Raw genomic sequence first — 21408 nt, 5'->3', positions numbered from 1 at the left:
TTTAGGTAAAATAATTTATACTTTGCTCCCTTTTAAAAGCAGGAGTTCTCTTCATGATTGATTTCATTGTTGGCCAGTGTTTAAAAAATAGATGTCACTTTTAAAAAGGACAGAATCAAAATTGCTTAAGAAAGTCACTGCTTTCCAGGCACCTGGGTGGCTCCGAGTCAGGCACTCTGACAGCTCGGAGCCTGGAGCCTGCTTGGGACTCTGTGTTTCCCTCTCTCTCTGCCCCTCCCTCGCTTGCTCGAGAGCGCATGCTCGCACCCTCTCTCTCTCTCTCAAAAATAAATACAAACATTAAAAAAAATTATTTAAAGAAAGTCACTGCTTTCCAGTACCAGTAGCAGGTAAACTTAACCTTGAATACAACAGCAAATCTTCTTTATTCTTCATCTTATTATTCTGGAAAAAGGATATATTAAATAAACTTATAGAACGGAGTTAACAACTCAGTGCATGCAGCCAGTCGCACTTGCTTAAATTTTTGACCATTACTTTCAGGACTCAAAATAGATGTTCAGCCTCCAGTTATTCAATAAGGACCACATTTCTTTTGTATTGCACAGAAAAAGTAGTTTTCAAATAAGCAGAGAATGTGATAAAATTTTCCAGGTGTAATGTATATGAACAAAATAACCAGACACAGGTTTTATGGCATATATTCTAGAAGGATAGAGGCATAAAGAAGATAAATCTTGTTGAAACAACTTAATGTTATAAATTATGAAAGTAAAATTCATAAAAGCAAAGTAGCACAGTAAAATTATAAAATTAACAAACAGAAACACTTAAATTTAAAAAGAAGGCATGGAGATTTAAAAGTAGGCCTGCAAGATGATGGAGATCACTTCTAGTTTAAAGTATAAATAATTCAGGATTTGAAATAATAACATCTACACATAAAACACATCATATTGTTTAAATCACCCAAGTTCTTTAGGAATTATTCTAACTTGACTGTGTACTTTGTAGTGTCCTGCAGATGTTATGCTCATTTAAGTTTATAAATGGCAAAATAACCATCTTTTTAAAGTGGGACGGCATCTGTCACGGAATCATTCACTTATGGAGTGGTCACTGATACCTGGAGACAAGCTATTTATTTGATGAATAGAGTCTATCGCCATTCCTGCCATTTATCCTTACAGTTTTCAAAGAATCCTTCATTCAATGCAATAAACTCTATGTCAGCCTTTTAAGCCTGATTCAAAATCCACTTGAATAGGGAGGTTCTATGACTATCGAAAGCCTTCGCAAGGCCCAAGGCTATCATAAAATAGGTTTGTATAATAAATTACAAGGTTATTTTTCCCCCCTCTAAATTTAATAGCACAGAAATAACCGTGTTTGGGAATTGAACCACAACCACACGTGAAGGAGGTACAGAGCAAAGAATTAAAAAAAACAAAAACAAAAAACAAAAAAACCCCAAAACTTCAACTGGTACCATTGGGAAGAGATAAAACAGAGGGATAACTGGAATACCCATGTTCTATTTACATTCCTCTCTACAGTCATAGACTATCTATGATTAATTTTATAATGACTATCAAGTATAAGCCCTCTTGGAAATCTTACGATGTAAAGGTAGAAAGAGGCAAATCTGTACTCATTAATAAAACAAAATGTTTGGTTAGAGCATATTGATAAAATAAAATATTCATGATTTTAGTTTATTTTCTGTTGAATTTATTAATAATCTTTATATATATTTATATATGTATGGCTTTGAGCAAAGACAAAAGAAATACTCTAATTCATCCCTGATCATACAGTTGTTGTAAGAATCAGCTACTCTACTATTTTCCCAGCCGCAGAAAGACCAATCTTTTCAATAATACATTTCTTTCTGTACAGATTAAAACTCCATACTTACGGGCTTAACTATGTACAGAGAAAAGAGGTCACTTTTCAACTAGCAATGGACTTTTATATTACAGGAATGTGAGTCAATTTGTTTTCTTAATCTAAGCATATATATTCATACATATATATGTATATAATTTACCCTGTACCATTTTATGAGTTTAACATATAAACCTTAGTGTGTTTTTGTCCATTCTGTTACAAAGTGAATAAAAATTTTATGGTTGCACTGAAAGACCATGCAATTCAATTTTGCTTATGTTTCCCAATAGTGCTGAAAATAAAAAACCAAAAATTTATATATATAAAAATATTTCACTACCAAACCCATTAGTGCTATCAAATGTAAACCTTTAATAATTTAAAGGACCAATACATGATCTTAATAAATTGAAGTGAATTCTCAATATTTTAATAAAATAAAGGAGTTTTGTACTGATATGTAAATGGTCTTGCAGCTTTCCCATAGGATCTAGGTAGACGGAACAATCCCCTTCTTATACCGCTCCTGACCCGCCATCAGATGTCACCAGCATGTTAATGACAACATTACATTGACTAGCATTGTTGAGTACTTCCACACAAGCTGGGATCTGTTAGAAATGAAACATAACAACTCATTTTGGTATTATAGGTATTATAATCGTAAAAGGCATAACAGGCAGCATGGATCCATTTTAGAGTTTTTGCTTCGTTTTGTTTTCTGTCCTCAAGTCTATCTGGAGGCCCTGCCCCATTTCTCGTGCGATCTTTGTTCAGTTCTTCTTTAACGTATCGCCAGTGTCAGAGATACTGAAGACCTCCACGTCAGGTCATTCTCTTGGGTTATTTACAGAAGTCGGTTATTAGGAATCTTCCGATTGTGTTCCAGTCATCCACCACATTCGTGGGATGCATTAGGCACAAATAATTACTAAGGGACTTCTTTGAGAAGAAGATGTTCACAGATCATGGAGAGTTAAGGAAACAGACGAACGAACAAACAATGCTCACATTCAGTTTGCCCCCTGCATTCTGTCATCACGTCCATACGTTTTCCAGCACGTTCAAAATAACAAACCTCCTACCTAAGGGCTATGTTAGTCACCACATGCCTTAAGATTTGCTAACCATTTTATTACAATATACATAGAACAAAGTGTGTGTTCCCAGACAGGAGGCTATAGTGTATTTAGTTAATTTAAATTAACACCAGGGTTAACTACTACCTACCAACAGTGAAGACACAGAACACACTGGCAACTCCAAATCAAGCTGTGGTTTACAAATCATTATTTAAACGATAGTAATAATATTAAATGAAAGTGAAAACCTCACTTCTAGACTTAAGTCAGAGATCCAAGTCAGCCTTATAGGAATTTTAAGATAGGCAATTAATGAATGGTTATACTTTTCTAGAAATGAGAAATACTGTAAGCCTCTCCCTACAGTGACTGATCTGAACCTATTTTGTTTTTCCAAAAAAGCATGCAGGGACTATTTTCAGATGCTTGATTATGGCAAGAAGGAAGAAAAGTAATGATTTTTGGTGTAATACAAGCAATTTGTAGAATTGAGCATACAATTTTGCATAAAACATTGCAGGTTAAAATAATATTGTAGGTTTCAAGCCATTGCATTACAGTTGAATAACTGTCACAGTTAGGTTTTGTAAAATTTAAAACTCTAAGTTTTGAAGTGAAGCAATAAAACTAAATTCTTAAGTGATGACTTTTACCTTCATACAACACAGAAGAGCTATTTTTATTTGGGTTGAAAAAGTTATTTACAGCTAACATTGATTGAGTCTTGGTAAAAGTCCGGTAACACACGAAGACAAATATGCCCTCAGCTTTCTGAAAGATCAATGGATGTGTTTGAGGTTAGAGATACTCGGGACAGTGGCGAGGCTAGTCTCCAGCCGTGGCCGAGCATACCACGTGATCTAACCTAATTCAAAATTGAAAGCACCAAAATACAATTTAGATCTATAAAGTGGGATTTGCCATTCAATCCTCCATAATTCATGATTAACAATTTAGATGCAGAGACACAGCTAATGAAAGAAGATTTGGTTGGTGCTATTCAGTGGCTCACTTGAGTTGCCTTTTTAAAATCAGAGTTTTGTTTCCATTGAATCCAAGAACTCTTCATAAAATAGAGAAATACATTTATCAAAGGAATTCGGTAAAAGTTGGTTAAAAATAAATGATCTTACAACAACATTTTAAATCCTTTAATGATTTAAAGAAAGGAAGACATGTAACACTGAATGCTAAACAGGTCTTTTGAACCTCTCTTGGGAATTTAGATAGATATTGAATAGTAGATATATATTTATATATTTTACATTTTGCATGTAGGCCAGAGCTGTCTAAAATATCTCTTCATAGTAGGCTATAGGAATCTATCAGGAGATAGAAGAAAATAATTTCTGAGAACATTCTCAGTTTATCAGAGTCTTTCTTTCTGCTTTGACAATCAGCAGGGATCATAAATTTGAAGCAAATCGTGGCTTTTCTGCCTCTGGGTCTGTAGTTAAGACTGAGGAAGCCTCTCTCGGAAGAGCAGCTGCTGGTGGAGGGGGTGCGGGAGGGGCTCCTCGGTTGGGGGGAATGGCTCCCGACGACATCTGTCGGAACAGGGTGACTCGCTGGGGGACCGTGCCCCGGGCCCCCGCCTGAAGGCTCGGGCCGTGAACAGCCGTCACGGGCTGAGGGATGGAGGCCAGGGACTCGCCCACAGTGGGATGAGGTCTGGAAATGAGAGTGGAAACCTCATGGGGCAGCGAGGGCTGCGAGGCCGACAGGGGCCTGACCTCTCGGCTCAGGCTGGTGTTGTGGAGCGCCTGGGTGCTCCTGTGCACGTCGTTCTTGGGCGTGGAGCTGCCGGGCGTCTGGGGCTGCGGGGGCTGCTGCGGGGGCTGCGGGGGCTGGGGCTGCTGGATCTGCTGCTGCTGCTGCTGCTGCTGCGTGAGCGACAGCTGGGAGGCGGTGGGGGACGCGTAGTGGAAAGTTCGAGTGGCCAGCGGGCTCTGTACCGGCGGGCTGCAGACCGCAGTGGTGTAGGAGCAGGGTGACAGGATGGCTGACGGCTGGGGGGTCTGTGTGCTGGGGCTGGGGGAATGCAGGTTGCTGTGGGACAGGCTGGTCGCTGTATACACCGGCGGAGACTGCGTCCTCATGCGGGAGGTCGGAGTCGTGGTGGAAGAGGTGGCATTCAGGGCTGTCATTTGGGGATAACTGATGGGAGCGATTGCCTGCACCATCTCCCGGTCGTGTTTCACGATCTGCTTCAGGATCTCGTTCTCCTGATTGTTGAAGACGCCGGTGTTCAGATCCTTCTGGAACTTTTGCAGAAGAATTGAATTTTTCTTTCCTGGCGGCGAAAGAAAGACAGGCGCTTAGAAGGCCTACAAATGACTGATGACAAGCCCAAGTGAGAGTGGCTCCTGAAAGCGGAAGAATGCCAGTGTTTCCTGGAAGAGGCTTAAAAGCCAAGTACTCACCTTCAGAGCCAGACAAAAAAGATGGCTCCTGCCCTTCCCACTTCTGTATCTCTCTGGGAAATCTTACCTTCTGCGAGTCAAGTCGAGAAGCCTGTAATCTGGCAAAAACCACCTTACAGAAGAAAGGGAGATATCTGACGCGAGGGCTACTTTGAAGAGTGGCAAAAGAAAGGGCATGTGGACCAGGACGGGTCTGGAAGCAAAACGTAAGTTTAAAGCTACTTTGTCAAGAAAGGACAATAGACGCGCACACTATGGCAGGTACTCTACAAAAGGCTTTAGGTGGATGTATTTTATTTAATCCTCAACTCTTGCAAGTAGCTGTGTTTACAATGCGATTTCACCCAAAAGGAGAATGGGATATGGGAAGGTTAATAACAGTGTCCAGGAAAACATGACTAGTAAGTAACCTGACTGGGGAAGGAAAACAGCAAATCTGATTGTAGATCCTTACCACGGAAAACGAACCAGCTGCACCTGTGTCAGTGTGAGCTCTTTCTAGAAAAGCTGTCTCTCAAGCCCCATCCCACTCGCTGAACAAGATGCATTTTACTAAGATCTTTAGGTGATTCTCATGGGCAAGTTTCAGGTACACTGTTGCAAGTCCTTTGCTTGTGACCAGTGCCCATGCCAGTGCGTACATCCATATTTTTCTCATCCCTGGACCTTTAAAACATAAGGATTTTCATCTGTACCCTACCAATTAAATCAGAATAGCCAGACATGGGGGCAGACTTCAGTACTTTAAAAGCAAATTTCCTCAAAGGAGTTTTATGTACAGCCAGGTTGAGAACCACTTCGTAATCTTTCCTTTTCTGAAGTGTCTTTGTGAGGATTAAGGGGACAGTGTATGGCAAGCTTTCAGTTCCCTTGAGGACCTCAGTAAGCATTACCTCTCCTTCCTGCCATTGTCCTTAGAGTGCTTTGCAGTAAGGAGACATTCCCTGGCAGAATATCAATAGAATCAAAATTAGATGAAGAGGGGAAAATCAGTAACTTTTGGTGACATCACTGAGAAAATAATACCCAAATAAATATCATAACTGAAAAGTGAATCCGCTTTGCCATATTGCTAAATAAAGTTAGAGTTAGAAGGACTATTTTTTAATGGAAATATGTGTTATAACTTACTTGGCTGCTGGAAAACTATCATTTTAAATGATTGCTGAAATAAATACTTGTCTCTCCTTACAGAATTGTTCTAATTTTCTAAAGAACAAAAACTCCTATATTAGTAATAAATATAATGCTTATTTGGCATATTGTCTTAACTACATATGGTGTACATTTATAAGCAATTGCCACAAAATGGAAAAGGGAAATATTTCTTTGTCATCATGTGAATAGTCAACATTTTGTAATGTTACTATGAACTTATAGAGAAATACTCTACTTTTTAATGTACTGTTAGAATTTTATAAGGATCAAAACTGCAATGGCTTGGTGCTTATTAGCAATTTTATTGCCTATATTATTGACTGCAAACTTTCTTATACAAATTAGTTGGAATAAGTGAGATGAAAGTGAAGCTGTCGCAGATTAACAGAAATTCTCTATTAAAATATCGTGATTTATTGCTTTCTCTAAAGATGTCTAGCTGGCTTAGGAAAAACCTCATGTGCTCAGATATCAGTCTCTCGCTCTACCATGAGCAGTCACAAACCACAAAAAGGGTATTTTCAAATGAAGTAAAGATGCTTTCAGGAATACCCACTTTTATGGGCACTGTCTCTCTCCACACTGTGTCCTGTTACGGGTCTGAGTTGTCAATATGAATTTCTACTATGTGTGTTTTGTCTAACGATAATGTCCAAATACTACCTTTACTTCTCCTAACCTAATTTCAGACTCTTATGCCTCTGTCATCCCACTTATATAGAAGGAAAGAAAGACATAATGTGCGGAAGAAAAGCTGACATAAGACTACATCCTTCAAAAAGCCTTACCTTTAATGAGAATGAAGCACCTGTTTACTTCCAAGTGATCCCAACCCCATCACCTTTGAGATCACGGATTCCTTCATCCCTCCCTATCACCTCTCTTCAAGAATATTCGTTGTGTACTAGGTACTGTGAATGTAATAGTGAATTAGACATGTTCTCTACATTCACAAATCTTAGCATTGTTAGAGCAATTACAATAATAAAGGCAGTATTGTGATGGAGGAAATTCCTAGGCGGGGATGGGAGAACATATCTAGGATATTCAGCCGCGTAGCGGTGGGAGGTCAGGGGAGATTTCTACAGGGAAATGATATCTATACTGAAAATTGTATAGATTATGAAAATTGAGTAGAGTGAAGCGGGGGCAGGGCAGGGTAGGGTGGGGGAAGAGGATTTAGGTGTAGAGAGTAAACGCTTACTACCTTCTGATATCAGAATGTTCCAGCATATTTTAGGAAGCTAATAGCAAGCCAATCTGATTTAACTTTACTATAGCAATTATTCAAACCTTTAAACTAGTGTAACTAGTAAAGTCTAATTTATATATTCTTATTTGAGAGAGCAGAGAAGACTTTAAGTCGATGTTTACAAAGTAAAGCATCTATGTAGGGCATTTCTATCAAGGTTTTTCCTGCTTGAGTCTGTATTACAAACATTTCAAGAAGCTTCTACTGAGACAATTAAAACACACAAGTTTTCAGTTCTCAATATATAGATAAAAGTGTAAAGGTGATACGTAAAAATTTTTTAAAAACCTTGTAGCAAAATTTGGTTTGTAATATAGACTCATACTATTATAATTTTAGTTCTATTTTAGTGCTACCTAAAATTTTATCATTGCTTTTTACCTGAAGATTCAAATTGTATTGGCATCACTGGGGAAATCAGACTGAGCAGCTAGTAAAAATAGAGATGATTAAATAAATCCAGAACACTTAAGAAGAGAAAGTTAGATAGTAGAAATAGGGCTAGAGCTAACTGCTATTTCTATGCTAATTAAAAGGCAACCTATGATAGCATTTAGGACTTACAATTGCAAACATGTATCAGTCCACTAGAGTATAACCTAATTGTACATGTAAAAGATAATAAAACTGAAGAGAATACCTATCCGATCTAGTCGGTCAATGGCAACCGTCTCAAAGGCTCTCCGCATCATTGGATATTCCTCCAGGACCTCATTGAAATTGTCCACGGATAGTGAATAAAGACGACAATATGTATCAGCTCGAACACTGGCAGTGCGGCGTCCCTTGGTAAGCAAGCAAATCTCTACAAAAACAAGAAAGAAAGATTTGTTTGGTCATTTTCTTTCCAAGACCACTGGGACCTACAATTAAAAAAAAAAAGTCTCATGGTGTGATCAAGCAATGATTGGCAGCATTTTCTTTAAAAAATTTTTTTTTATTGGGTATTTATTGTTGAGAGAGAGAGACAGAGTGTGAGCGGGGGAGGAGCAGACAGAGAGGGAGACACAGAATCCAAAGCAGCCTTCAGGCTCTGAGCTGTCAGCACAGAGCCCAACACAGGGCTTGAACTCACAAGCTGTGAGATCATGACCTGAGCCGAAGTCAGACGCTTAACTGACTGAGGCACACAGGCACCCCAGCAGCATTTTCTCTTTTATCAGTAAATTCCTCGTGACAAAAATATCTAATTAATAATATGCAACCTTAAAATAATATTGTTTTTTAAACAATTAAAGTTTTTAGTTCAAATGGAAAGCTGAAACAGATTTATCTATCCCTCAGCTGTCCTTCCAATGCATCTGAAATAATAAAAGTGTAGAAAATGGAATCATAAATCCACGGTGGAGTTAAGTATTGGAAAAAACTGTAATCAGACAAGATTTTTATAAAGTTTGGAAGGCAAAAAGCAGATCATAACATATAGACAGAAACCAAAGTAAACCCGAGCATTGGTCTAGAAAGTCCTATGATCAAGAAAAATGACCACGGGTTCAGATGGATGTGTTTCAGGTGTACCTTATGTTGTTGGCATATTCCCAATGAGATCAGTGTAAAAAGCTATATACCAAAGGAATAGAGTGGCTTTCTATTTCAAGAGTTTCTCAGAAGAATTCTTTCTTGAGAATTAGATTTCCAAAATGTGGTAAGCAAACATTTGCAAATCCGGATTCCCTTATTTGCTAGTTAAATAGATCTATAAGTGGTAATTTTCTATTTCATTTCCCCAAGTTTATTAATTAAACTCTATAGACTTTGATCTAAAAAAAAACCAGAAACATTTAAAAAATTTAGTTTCAAGGTAACCAATTTGAAAAAAGAAATGGCAGAAGTATTTCTGAAACGCACAGTTTCCTAACGTAAGGATGAAAGGGGTCTAAATTCACACTCTTCAATAAGGTCAGTTCATGTTGATAAACATTGTGAATAAATTATGTGGTAGGGATTATGTACTTGATGTTAAGGCTAGAAATATGAATCAAACATAATGTCTACTTTTGTGTTACTTATACGATGATGGTTAAAAAAAAAGAGTTAATCTTAATTAAGAGTTCATTTAAATGCAATCTGGTAAGAACAACAATACAGACTGTGGGCATTCTGGAAGTATTTAGAAACACATCTGAACCAATCTGGGAAGACAGAATTTTAGGAAATGCCACCTAAACAACCAGTTATGCTGTTGTTCATGCTGGTAACATGTTATAAATTTAATAAATAATATTGTGGAGTGTTCATGTGTGTGTGTGTGTGCGTGTGTGTGTGTGTGTGTACTAGGTATATGTAGAAAGATGAATCTATATTGGTCAATATTTAAGCATAAATATTATCATACTATGGAATTTGCTGGCTACTCTAAACAATGAAATAAAAGGTTTAAACAACTGAAAGTTTATGTTATCTCAGTTCTGGAGGCAACTCAAAACTCTTCAGCCATTATCTCTTGGCATCTCCTCAGTAATTTCTTAGTGAAAAACCGAACAAATGAAGGTGTATTCATTCATGAGCAGGAAAACTCACTGGTCAGTGTGAAAATCACTTCAAAATAGTCCCTTCTTTTAAAGCCTCTGTAGTCTTTGTTTCTACCATGAATAACACAAAAAATGCCACACACTTAGCAATGAAAAAAGCAGACCTTCTGATCATTAAAGAGTCTTAGATTTCATGAATTTCCAAATTCAATATGTGAATGGAGCAGTTGCTTCTAATATTAAGTCATTTTGGAGATCCACTTATTGAGGGAAAAGAGTCCTGTGTTAGGTGTTACAGAGTTTTTCTGTATTTACTCTGAGTGGGTGTGTATTTGGGTTTGGGCAAAAAACAGAGAAAGAAAATACAATTTAGTCACCTGTATCTCATACTATCCTTTAGGTTAAGAAATTATGTGTATATTAATTTATCACTATTTTTATTTTCTTGTATTGGATTTTATAATCACTTCTTAAATATCACTTATCTCCTTCATTGGCTTTAGACATTTTAAAGACAGTAACTATACAGTAACATTATTGTATCCCTCCCAGCAACTGCAACCTTGAGTTTTGAGCCCAGGGAAAATTATTTTAAGATGTTTATGAGTATGTAATGATAGTGGACAAACCCAAGGCCCACATTAAGTTCTATTCTTAAGTTGTAGATAATGTAGTATTAGTTCCCCTGTGAGGTATCTCCCCTTTGTAATAGAACTGGCTAAATGCTTTATGTACCTTCTTTAGGCAACAAAACATATCTTTGCAGGTTTTGTTCAATGTCTATAATGAAGAAAGTATTTAGAAGGTTTGGTAATATTTTCTTCAGTGTAGATAATGTCTTTACTCGTTAGGTAGAAAATTAACTTGCTTTGGGGTGCTCAGATTGATTTCACACAAAAAGCAAAATACACAATGAAATAACATTGAACTCCCAAAGAACAAACCAAGTTCATTTTACAGAGATGTAAGCTTTTTAAAGAATCCTATGGCATATTTTCTAGACTGTGTTGATTGTTCCAATCTTTCTGCTTTATTTTTTTCTTGCTTATTTACTCTTTGAGACCTCGACTAGGAATTTCCCAGTGGTGCAATCACTGTTTTAAAATTTTTAGTGCAAATCTACTTGGAAATAAGTCCCTTTGTCTGGATACAAATTTCTAAATAATAATCAAATAATCAAATAAAACAAGTATTGAGTTCTTGGCATATTTTAATTCTGTATGATTCTCTTTTTTTGTTTATAGGGTACTTTATTTCACCTACTGAAGAGGAAAAGTGACAGTAATGCTCCCCCTCACAGGCAGATTGGAAAACTATTTTCAATTTCAACATTATAAAGAGTATGTCCCAGGAAATAAAATTTGACCCATCACCCACCAAATTAAAAATATACTTTGAATAAACCTTAGGGTAGGAGATACATCAACTACTCAACGCTATTTTTGCTGCCATTAGTTAACCTTGATCATATGTGTTTCAGTCTATCTGACATTACTGTCACCTATATGAAGTCATTTTATAAGGTAGGGCAAATGGTGTCAATAATTTTGCAACTCAGAAACATTTCCCTGACCCTTAAAACAGAATTTGACATTGCAGTATCACAGGGACTTAGCAGGAACTTATGACAGAGATTTGTAAGGTAAACGTTTAATTTGAGTTTCTAGAATTTACGGGAAAATTTGTACTTGGTTGCTCAGAGTAACCTAAGCAGGAAGCTGCTTCCTTTTTAAAGTATTCAATATCATGAAATAAAAGTAATTCACTATTGTGTACCAGAATACTAATTTCCTATAAATTACTTAGGCTTCTAATCCAGTGCCTCATACAATGTGCAAAAGGAAGTATCACTTTTTCATTTTCTTTCTATATTTGTATTTGTTATCTTTCTATATTTAGTGGTAGTAAACTAGTAAAATATCACGTCTTATGGCATAGGAGGTGGTAACATCTGGCTGAAATCAATCTGCATATCAAGCTTGGCTAGGAGAAACATTTCAGATCTCAGATGGATTTGAATAGGAATCTAGGGAATTTGGAATAGAATAGAACATTAAATCGATGTAAATTTGTATTTTGAAATGTTTCACATCTTTTATAACCTTTTGAAACAGATTGGATGTAATATCTCTCCAATTTCAGATATTGTAAAGGAACAATTATGCATGTAGATTATATTATGATAGTCTCATAACTAGAATATCCAATTTTGCTTTATTTTCTAAAGATACAACTGATCATTTCAGTTCTCATAGACACAATCATATTTCTATAATTATTAGCATCTTCTACCACTGGCCATGCTAATTGTCATTTATATCATCTAAAGTTATTGCTTTTCCAAAAAAAAAAAGTCTTAGCTCTCCCCCCATATGTTTGGTCAATACATCTCCCTTAAAGCATAGAAATTAGGGTGATCACCCCTGGCTCTGAATATCGACCAGTAGTGGCATCTCCGACAAGATGAGCATTGGCAAAGTTGTTACAAGGATTAACTAAAAGAGTGCTTACAAAGTGCCTGGCACAAGCCTACCACGGACACTCTTAAAGAGTGCAGACACTCTTAAAACATGAGTCCTTTCCTTTCCTTGTTATGTTCCCTCTCCTCTTGCTGTATTTTTTTTCCCCTTGTGATTTTGACTATACCTGCTGGAACAAGTAGGTAACTGTTTCATGTATCAAATAACTGTTCAAATGTGTAAAATATATTTATCATTTCCCATACCTTTGTAAGTAATCTGTTTTTTACATATTTATTTATTTTTGAGAGACAGGGGGAGAGAGAGCACAAGTAGGGGAGGGACAGAGAGAGAAGGAGACACGGAATCGGAAGCAGGTTCCAGGCTCTGAGCTCTCAGCACAAAGCCCAACGCAGGGCTTGAACTCACAAACCGTGAGGTCATGAGCTGAGTCAAAGTCGGACGCTTAACCGACTGAGCCACCCAGGCGCCCCAATAATCTGTTTTTTTTTTTTTTTTTTTTTTAATTTTTTTTTTTTTTCAACGTTTATTTTTATTTTTGGGACAGAGAGAGACAGAGCATGAACGGGGGAGGGGCAGAGAGAGAGGGAGACACAGAATCGGAAACAGGCTCCAGGCTCTGAGCCATCAGCCCAGAGCCTGACGCGGGGCTCGAACTCACGGACCGCGAGATCGTGACCTGGCTGAAGTCGGACGCTTAACCGACTGCGCCACCCAGGCGCCCCCTGTTTTTAAACTAATCATCCCAATTCCTTAGACTCATCTCAGGTGAGATGGTTTCGCACCCATGGACACCCTTCTTAATTATCTTTGTGCCTCCACTCTACTTGATAATCGTGCATCTTAGACCTTACAGTACATTTTCAGACTTACTTGTTTCTGTGATGTTTCTCTATACTAACTTATAAAGTCTTTAATGAGAAGTACAACAATCACATTTGCAATGTCTAGCGCTTACCATAGATTTAGTCATAGAATATAATTTGGTTCAAGAACTAAAGATGAATGAATCAATCAATAAATTAAGAACAGAATGACTAACATCAGTGTGCAAATATTCGTTATAAAACAAAGTGCTCACATTTGAGCACAACATTCCAAATAGCCATTTCGGTTTGAAGAGCTCAGACCTATCCACCAGATTGCCCTTATCCTTTATCTGGTTCCTATTGATTACAAACATGTTTGTGACATGATTGTTTCATTCTGTTGGATATACGGATGTTTTCATTAAGGTTTATAGTTCCCACTCCTAAACCTCTCACCCCTTCCCCTTTGTTATGATGTATGTGTCTTTAACTTCTACTGTGACTCCTTCAACTGCCTAATGTCTACATAAAATCTGCTTTACACAAAACTATTTATAAACCGTTATCTACTATATATTTATACTACTTGTCTTTAGCAAGTTAAAAAAACTTGATGGACTACCTCAGTAATTTTCAGAATATCTGTTGAATAGATAAAAAACAATCACTATCAGCCTATGTTAGCCCATGTCACATACAGAAGATTAAAGGGGATCTGTTATGTGATTGGAACAAAAATCACATAAATAGTATCAAAGCTAAGAAGAGTAAGACCACAGTTTTCCTAGTTCTATCCATCTTTAAAAATCCACTGGACCACTCCCAGTCTTTCCTTTTGATTTTAAATCTACCAACACTCAACTCTTTAAAAGTTAATCAAACACCTTGAATTATAAATGCCTTTAAAAAGCAGCCAGCTTTTAAAAAATTCATCAAATGATTTTGGCTCTTAGCTACCTCAAGTGTGTTTTTTGAAGAGATATCCTGACAGCTCTGTTTTCCTATGTGGTTTAATAGGCTTACACCAAATGAAAAAGGAAAGTACAGCAGAAATAAAATCTAAACAGAAAATATACTCAGTAGATATTTAGGAGGTAAGTCTTCTACAGAAAAAGAGTTACTTGTCACCCAAAATTTCCCCTGGTTCTCTCTCTTTGTTTCTTTCACTCACATGTAACATATACACATGTGAATAATAAAATAGGGATTTAAATACACATTTTCTTGGCTTATTTAATGTATTATTATTTAATGGTTTGTTCTGGTTTATTTATTGTCATGTATTATTAAGGGTCAACTGATTCATACTGGAATCTTCAGTGTAGTGCTTCCTACACTTTAATATGCATAAGAATTGCCTGGATGTCTTGCTGAAAAGCAGATTAGGATTCAATAAATGGTGGGGGGGGGTGCGTACACACACACACACACACACACACACACACACACACACGGGTCAGGTGCTGACACTGCATTTTTCTAACAGGATCTTAGGTGATGTCAATGAGGGACTTTTCTGGGAAATGAAGTCTTGTAGCTGTCAGGTTTACATCTAAACCAGGGTTCTCTGTTCACTTTTTTTTTATTTTTTATATGAAATTTATTGTCAAATTGGCTCCATACAACACCCAGTGCTCATCCCAACAGGTGCCCTCCTCAATACCCATCACTCACCCTCCCCTACCTCCCACCCCCCATCAACCCTCAGATTGTTCTCAGTTTTTCAGAGTCTTTTATGGTTTGGCTCCCTCCCTCTCTAACCTTTTTTTTTTTCCCTTCCCCTCCCCCATGGTCTTCTGTTAAGTTCTCAGGATCCACATAGGGATGAAAACATATGGGATCTGTCTTTCTCTGTATGAATTATTTCACTTAGCATAACACTCTCCAGTTCCATCCATGTTGCTACAAAAGGCCATATTTCATTCTTTCTCATTGCCACGTAGTATTCCATTGTGTAAATAAACCACAATTTCTTTATCCATTCACCAGTTGATGGACATTTAGGCTCTTTCCATAATTTGGTTTTTGTTGAAAGTACTGCTATAAACATTGGGGTACAAGTGCCCTGTGCACCAGCACTCCTGTATCCCTTGGGTAAATTCCTAGCAGTGCTATTGCTGGGTCATAGGGTAGATCTATTTTTAATTTTTTGAGGAACTTCCACACTGTTTTCCAGAATGGCTGCACCACTTTGCATTCCCACCAACAGTGCAAGAGGGTTCCTGTTTCTCCACATCCTCGCCAGCATCTATAGTCTCCTGATTTGTTCCTTTTAGCCACTCTGACTGGAGTGAGGTGGTATCTGAGTGTGGTTTTGATTTGTATTTCCCTGATGAGGAGCGACATTGAGCATCTTTTCATGTACCTGTTAGCCATCTGGATGTCTTCTTTAGAGAAGTGTCTATTCATGTGTTCTGCCCATTTCTTCACTGGGTTATTTGTTTTTCAGGTGTGGAGTTTGGTGAGTACTTTATAGATTTTGGATACTAGCCCTTTGTCTGATATGTCATTTGCAAATATCTTTTCTCATTCCGTTGGCTGCCTTTTAGCTTTGTTGATTGTTTCCTTTGCAGTGCAGAAGCTTTTTATCTTCATGAGGTCCCAATAGTTCATTTTTGCTTTTAATTCCCTTGCATTTGGGGATGTGTCAAGTAAGAAATTGTGGCAGCTGAGACCAGAGAGGTTTTTTCCTGCTTTCTCCTCTAGGGTTTTGATGGTTTCCTATCTCACATTCATGTCCTTTATCCATTTTGAATTTATTTTTGTGACTGGCGTAAGAGAGTGGTCTAGTTTCATTCTTCTGCATGTTGCTGTCCAGTTCCCCCAGCACCATTTGCTAAAGAGACTGTCTTTTTTCCATTGGATATTCTTTCCTGCTTTGTCAAAGATTAGTTGGCCATACTTTTGTGGTTCTAATTCTGGGGTTTCTATTCTATTCCATTGGTCTATGTGTCTATTTTTGTGCCAATATGCTGTCTTGATGATTACAGCTTTGTAGTAGAGGTTAAAGTCTGGGATTGTGATGCCTCCTGCTTTGGTCTTCTTCTTCAAAATTACTTTGGCTATTCGGGGTCTAAAGCAGAGATAATACCTATCTTCTCAAGCTGTTCCAAAAAATAGAAAGGGAATGAGAACTTCCAGACTCATTCTATGTAGCCAGCATTACTTTGATTCCCAAACCAGACAGAGACACAGCAAAAAAAAAAAAAAAGAGAACTACAGGCCAATATCCCTGACGAATATGGATGCAAAAATTCTCAATAAGATACTAGCAAATCCAATTCAACGGCATATAAAAAGAATTATTCACCATGATCAAGTAGGATTCATTCCTGGGCTGCAGGGCTGGTTCAACATTTGCAAATCAGTCAGTGAGATACATCACATTAATAAAAGAAAAGATAAGAACCATATGATCCTGTCAATCGATGCAGAAAAGGCCTTTGACAAAATTCAGCATCCTTTCTTAATAAAAACCCTCGAGAAAGTCAGGATAGAAGGAACATACTTAAACATCATAAAAGCCATTTATGAAAACCCCACAGCTAATATCACCCTCAATGGGGAAAAACTGAGAGCTTTCCCCCTGAGATCAGGAACACGACAGGGATGCCCACTCACACCGCTGTTGTTTAACATAGTGTTGGGAATGCTAGCATCAGCAGACAACAAAAGGAAATCAAAGGCATCAAAATTGGCAAAGATGAAGTTAAGCTTTCACTTTTTGCAGATGACATGATATTATACATGGAAAACCCGACAGACTCCACCAAAAGTCTGCTAGAACTGATACATGAATTCAGCACAAAGTCGCAGGATACAAAACCAATGTGTAGAAATCAGTTGCATTCTTATACACTAACAATGAAGTAACAGAAAGACAAATAAACTGATCCCATTCACAATTGCACCAAGAATCATAAAATACCTAGGAATAAACCTAACCAAAGATGTGAAAGATCTGTATGCTGAAAACTATAGAAAGAAGGAAATTGAAGAAGATCCAAAGAAATGGAAAACATTCTGTGCCCATGGATTGGAAGAATAAATATTGTTAAAATGTCAATACTACCCAAAGCTATCTACACATTCAATGCAATCCCAATCAAAATTGCACCAGCATTCTTCTCGAAGCTAGAACAAGCAATCCTAAAATTTGTATGGAACCCAGGGTTCCCTGTTTAAAAGAAACTGGAAAATGGTGGCACAATGGAATGGAAATTAAAGAACAGTATAAATTCAGTCAACAGATGATTTCCCTGTAGCACCTTGAAGGGAACTATGGGAAATATAAGAGAAATTAAAAAAAACAACAACAAAAAAACCTCAGAGTGTATAGTTAATTAGAAATCCAAACACAATACATAAAACAAGACTGAGAATAATTCCAAAGCTGAAGTGTCTGCTAAGAAATTTAACCTGATAAAAATCTAGAAGTCCAGACAATACATCATCTGTAGCAGTCTAGTTCTATACGCTTTGGTGACATGAGGAACCTTAGGTAGGCTCTGAAAAAAGTGTAGGGATTACTTTGGTTAGGCCATCAGGATGGACAAGACAAATAAATGGGATGGGAAGGAAGACACTGGAGTGAAATAGTTCCATGAGCACAGGTTCAGAGAAGAGTGTGTGTGTGTGTGTTGGGGGGGCAGGGGGGTTCCCATGGAACTGTAAGAACAGTGGCCACAGGATCATATGGGTTTGATTAGTCACAGAGAATATTCTTCCACAGATAAGAAGTTTGGTCTTAATTGAAAATGCTATTGCAAGGATTTTGAAGGAAGGAATTTGTGTGTAAAATATTGTTTTAGGAAAGGAGATTAAATGGAATAGAGCTAGGGAATTCTAGATCTCTTGATATCTGGCCATACATGGGGAAAAACACTCAGCCTCTCTCTAGAAGGTACGTTCATTCTCTTTCAGGTACATTCATTTTGTTTCACGATGTAGGAATATTAATCCATGGTTGGCTTGTAGAATGAGAGGAGACAGAGGCTCCTAGTGGTTAAAAAAGATTTGTAAAAAAGTTTCAATAATTTGGGTATGAGGTAATGGGGATTTGCCTAAAGTAAAGCTATGGCATTCAGAACAAAAGCGATCTCTTTTTAGAATTACTAAATGAAGCTTCAAAAAGAACTTGAAAGGAGATACGGCATCTGTGAATTTTGAACCTACATGTAAAGGCAAACCACTAGAGAGTGTTTGTTTTGAGCAAGGTAAGATAAAAGGTTGTTTTGGGAAAAAATTCAAGCGAAACTTCGGCATCCTGAGAAAACTCTCATTTCACGAAACTCTTCGTGACATGAATCCAGTAGCTCCTTTTTATAAAATTAGAAGCAGTATGTTTTTGTGTGTATTCGAGTTGGTAAGCTTTTATCATGTGACTGGGTATGTGTGACAGTGCAACCATGACTGATGCCTACCTCCAAGACTGTCATCCAAAACAGGCCAGCAGCCCAAAAGATGGCCTGGCTGGAGACCTCTTCCCAATGGGGATGCTTCATGCTGGATTGTGACTCACAGGCCTAACTATACTTTCTCATGAGGAAACCGAAAGGAACGAACAGCTAGGAAAGTCAGAGATTACATATGTTATGGGAAAGGTGAGTCCCTACGATGGCTCCTGGGGTACTGGAATTGCTATGATTTCCTGAGGGGAATTCTCTCTTGCCACAAAATCAGCATCTGACTTCCCTGGGGTGGTTTGCTGTGGCTTTCTTTCTTCCTGGGTTCCCTTATAGTAGGCCTCACCACCTCAGCTAACCTGAGCTTGGCTCCGTATCACTTAGCCTGAAAATGCCTGACTCATACTCATCTCCATCTGTGACCTCCTCCCGGGTGTTCATACCAGTCCATTTTGTTAAAAGCCTCTACCTTGTCTATTCTTACCCTCTCTTGAGAGCTTACAGTGAGTTCTTCAAGTCCAGTGCGTGAGTAGTCACAGAGAGGACTTGAAATGAGTAGAAAACTAATATCCTACCTATAGCGTTTCCATTTTCTACTTCTGAGTAATCCAAGGTATCAGTAGAGAGGTGAGCTGGAAATCTTTTTGTGCAAGGCAACAGTAAACATTTATTAGGCACACAAAGCAACCATACACTCATCCTGCCACCCAGAAAACAAGCATATTCACAAATTAATCCTAACATGGTAAATATCTGGTGATATTCCCCCTCCAAGAAGCACCACTGTATATGACAACAAATAAGCAAACTGAAGGTAATAATTACAATCATAAAAATGACACGTTCTGAATTTAAAAGTTTGTGTATAAGTTCAAGAATGTATTAATGATGAAAAATAATCCATGTCAGTAATTAGTTGGCTTAGTTAGTAGCATATATTAAGTAATAGAGCAAAAATACATATGTATTAAGTGAGTAATAATAAGTAAAATATATTTTATAGAATGATTTTGCTTATGTTATTCAGAATGAATTCAATTTGGATAAAAGGTTAATTTTAAAATGAGAGGATATTGGGGTGCTGGGTGGCTCAGTCAGTTAAATGTCCAACTTCAGCTCAGGTCATGATCTTGCAGTTTGAGGGTTTGAGCCCCGCATCGGGCTCTGTGCTGACAGCTCAGAGCCTGGAACCTGCTTCAGATTCTGTGTCTCCCTCTCCCTCTGTCCCTCCCCCGTTCATGCTCTGTCTCTCTTTCTCTCAAAAATAAATAAACATGAGAAAACAAAATAAAAAAAATGAGAGGATACATCAGAATTCCTGTGCCAAATCCAACCCCTAGGTTATATGGATTTTTTCCCCCTTCCAAATAGATGACCTTTATCATATCCTAATTTAGTCAAATAAAATCTGTAAAGAATAGCAATCAGTGCGCTAAGGATGCACAAACTAGTTTTTAACTTGTCATTTCAAGCAAAATAAGCTGAAGAATTGGGTCAAATGCCCCTTCCTGACCTACTTGGTCAGTATGATAAATGGACATCAGGAAACTCCTACCAGAGATGTCCTGACTCTCATCCTGGAGAAAAAGTATCTTCTTATCCTTTATAAGCTTAACTGAGATGTGATTGCATCTTTTTTAAATTAAAAAAAAAAATTTTTTTTTCAACGTTTATTCATTTTTGGGACAGAGAGAGACAGAGCATGAACGGGGGAGGGGCAGAGAGAGAGGGAGACACAGAATCGGAAACAGGCTCCAGGCTCTGAGCCATCAGCCCAGAGCCTGATGTGGGGCTCGAACTCACGGACCGCGAGATCGTGACCTGGCTGAAGTCGGACGCCTAACCGACTGCGCCACCCAGGCGCCCCTGATTGCATCTTTTTTAAACTACAATAGAAACTTCACTTAACCAGGTATGCAGTTAGCCAGTATTTTCTTCTCAGTTTTGTGGAGAAGATAACAGTAGAAGGAACATATCTTAAAATATAAAGTTTATTTAAAAAAAGCTTCCTTTTTTCCCTATTTTTTTGATTGTTAAGATTTTTACTGTGGAATATTTTAAATATATAAGATATATAAAAAAGGTAGAATAGTATAAAAGTATGTTAGAAAACTAGTAGGATAGTATAACATCAGAGTCTAATAATCTGTAGAACAGTGTAAATAACAATAAAATAAATCCCCCATCTGTTCCCCACCCAGCTTAAGCAATTATAAACCTGTAGCTAAACTTATTTCACTGATATTTCACTGGCATATTTGTCCTCTCCCTGATTACTCTGAAATAAACTGCAAATATATTAAATTAATTCAACTTCAAAGTTTCAGTATGCATTCCTAAAATATGCATAATTTTAAAATAAAAATCATTATAATATCAATATAATACCTAAAAATTAACAATAATTTCTTTTTTTTAATGTTTTTATTTATTTTTGAGACAGAGGGACAGAACATGAGCAGGGGAGGGGCAGAGAC

At 37.5% G+C, this 21408-nt stretch overlaps 1 protein-coding gene across 1 annotated transcript in view; it reads right to left on the bottom strand.

The window, feature by feature from the left end:
• Positions 1 to 646: 646 nt before the first annotated feature.
• The window catches only part of HCN1 (hyperpolarization activated cyclic nucleotide gated potassium channel 1), a 389009-nt gene continuing 368247 nt past the window's right edge, over positions 647 to 21408 (bottom strand). Inside the window, exons 7-8 of the mRNA XM_045438479.1 lie at positions 8407 to 8571; positions 647 to 5226 (exon numbers count right to left, since the gene is read on the bottom strand). Coding sequence (XP_045294435.1) covers positions 4340 to 5226; positions 8407 to 8571 — 1052 coding nt within the window. The 3' untranslated portion in view covers positions 647 to 4339. The remainder of the gene's footprint in view (positions 5227 to 8406; positions 8572 to 21408) is intronic.

The sequence above is a fragment of the Leopardus geoffroyi genome, chromosome A1, assembly GCF_018350155.1.
Source record: "Leopardus geoffroyi isolate Oge1 chromosome A1, O.geoffroyi_Oge1_pat1.0, whole genome shotgun sequence".
In the NCBI taxonomy this organism is placed as follows: Eukaryota; Metazoa; Chordata; class Mammalia; order Carnivora; family Felidae; genus Leopardus; species Leopardus geoffroyi.
The sequence above is the reverse complement of the archived record's forward strand: the minus strand, read 5'-3'. Positions and strand labels throughout refer to the sequence as shown.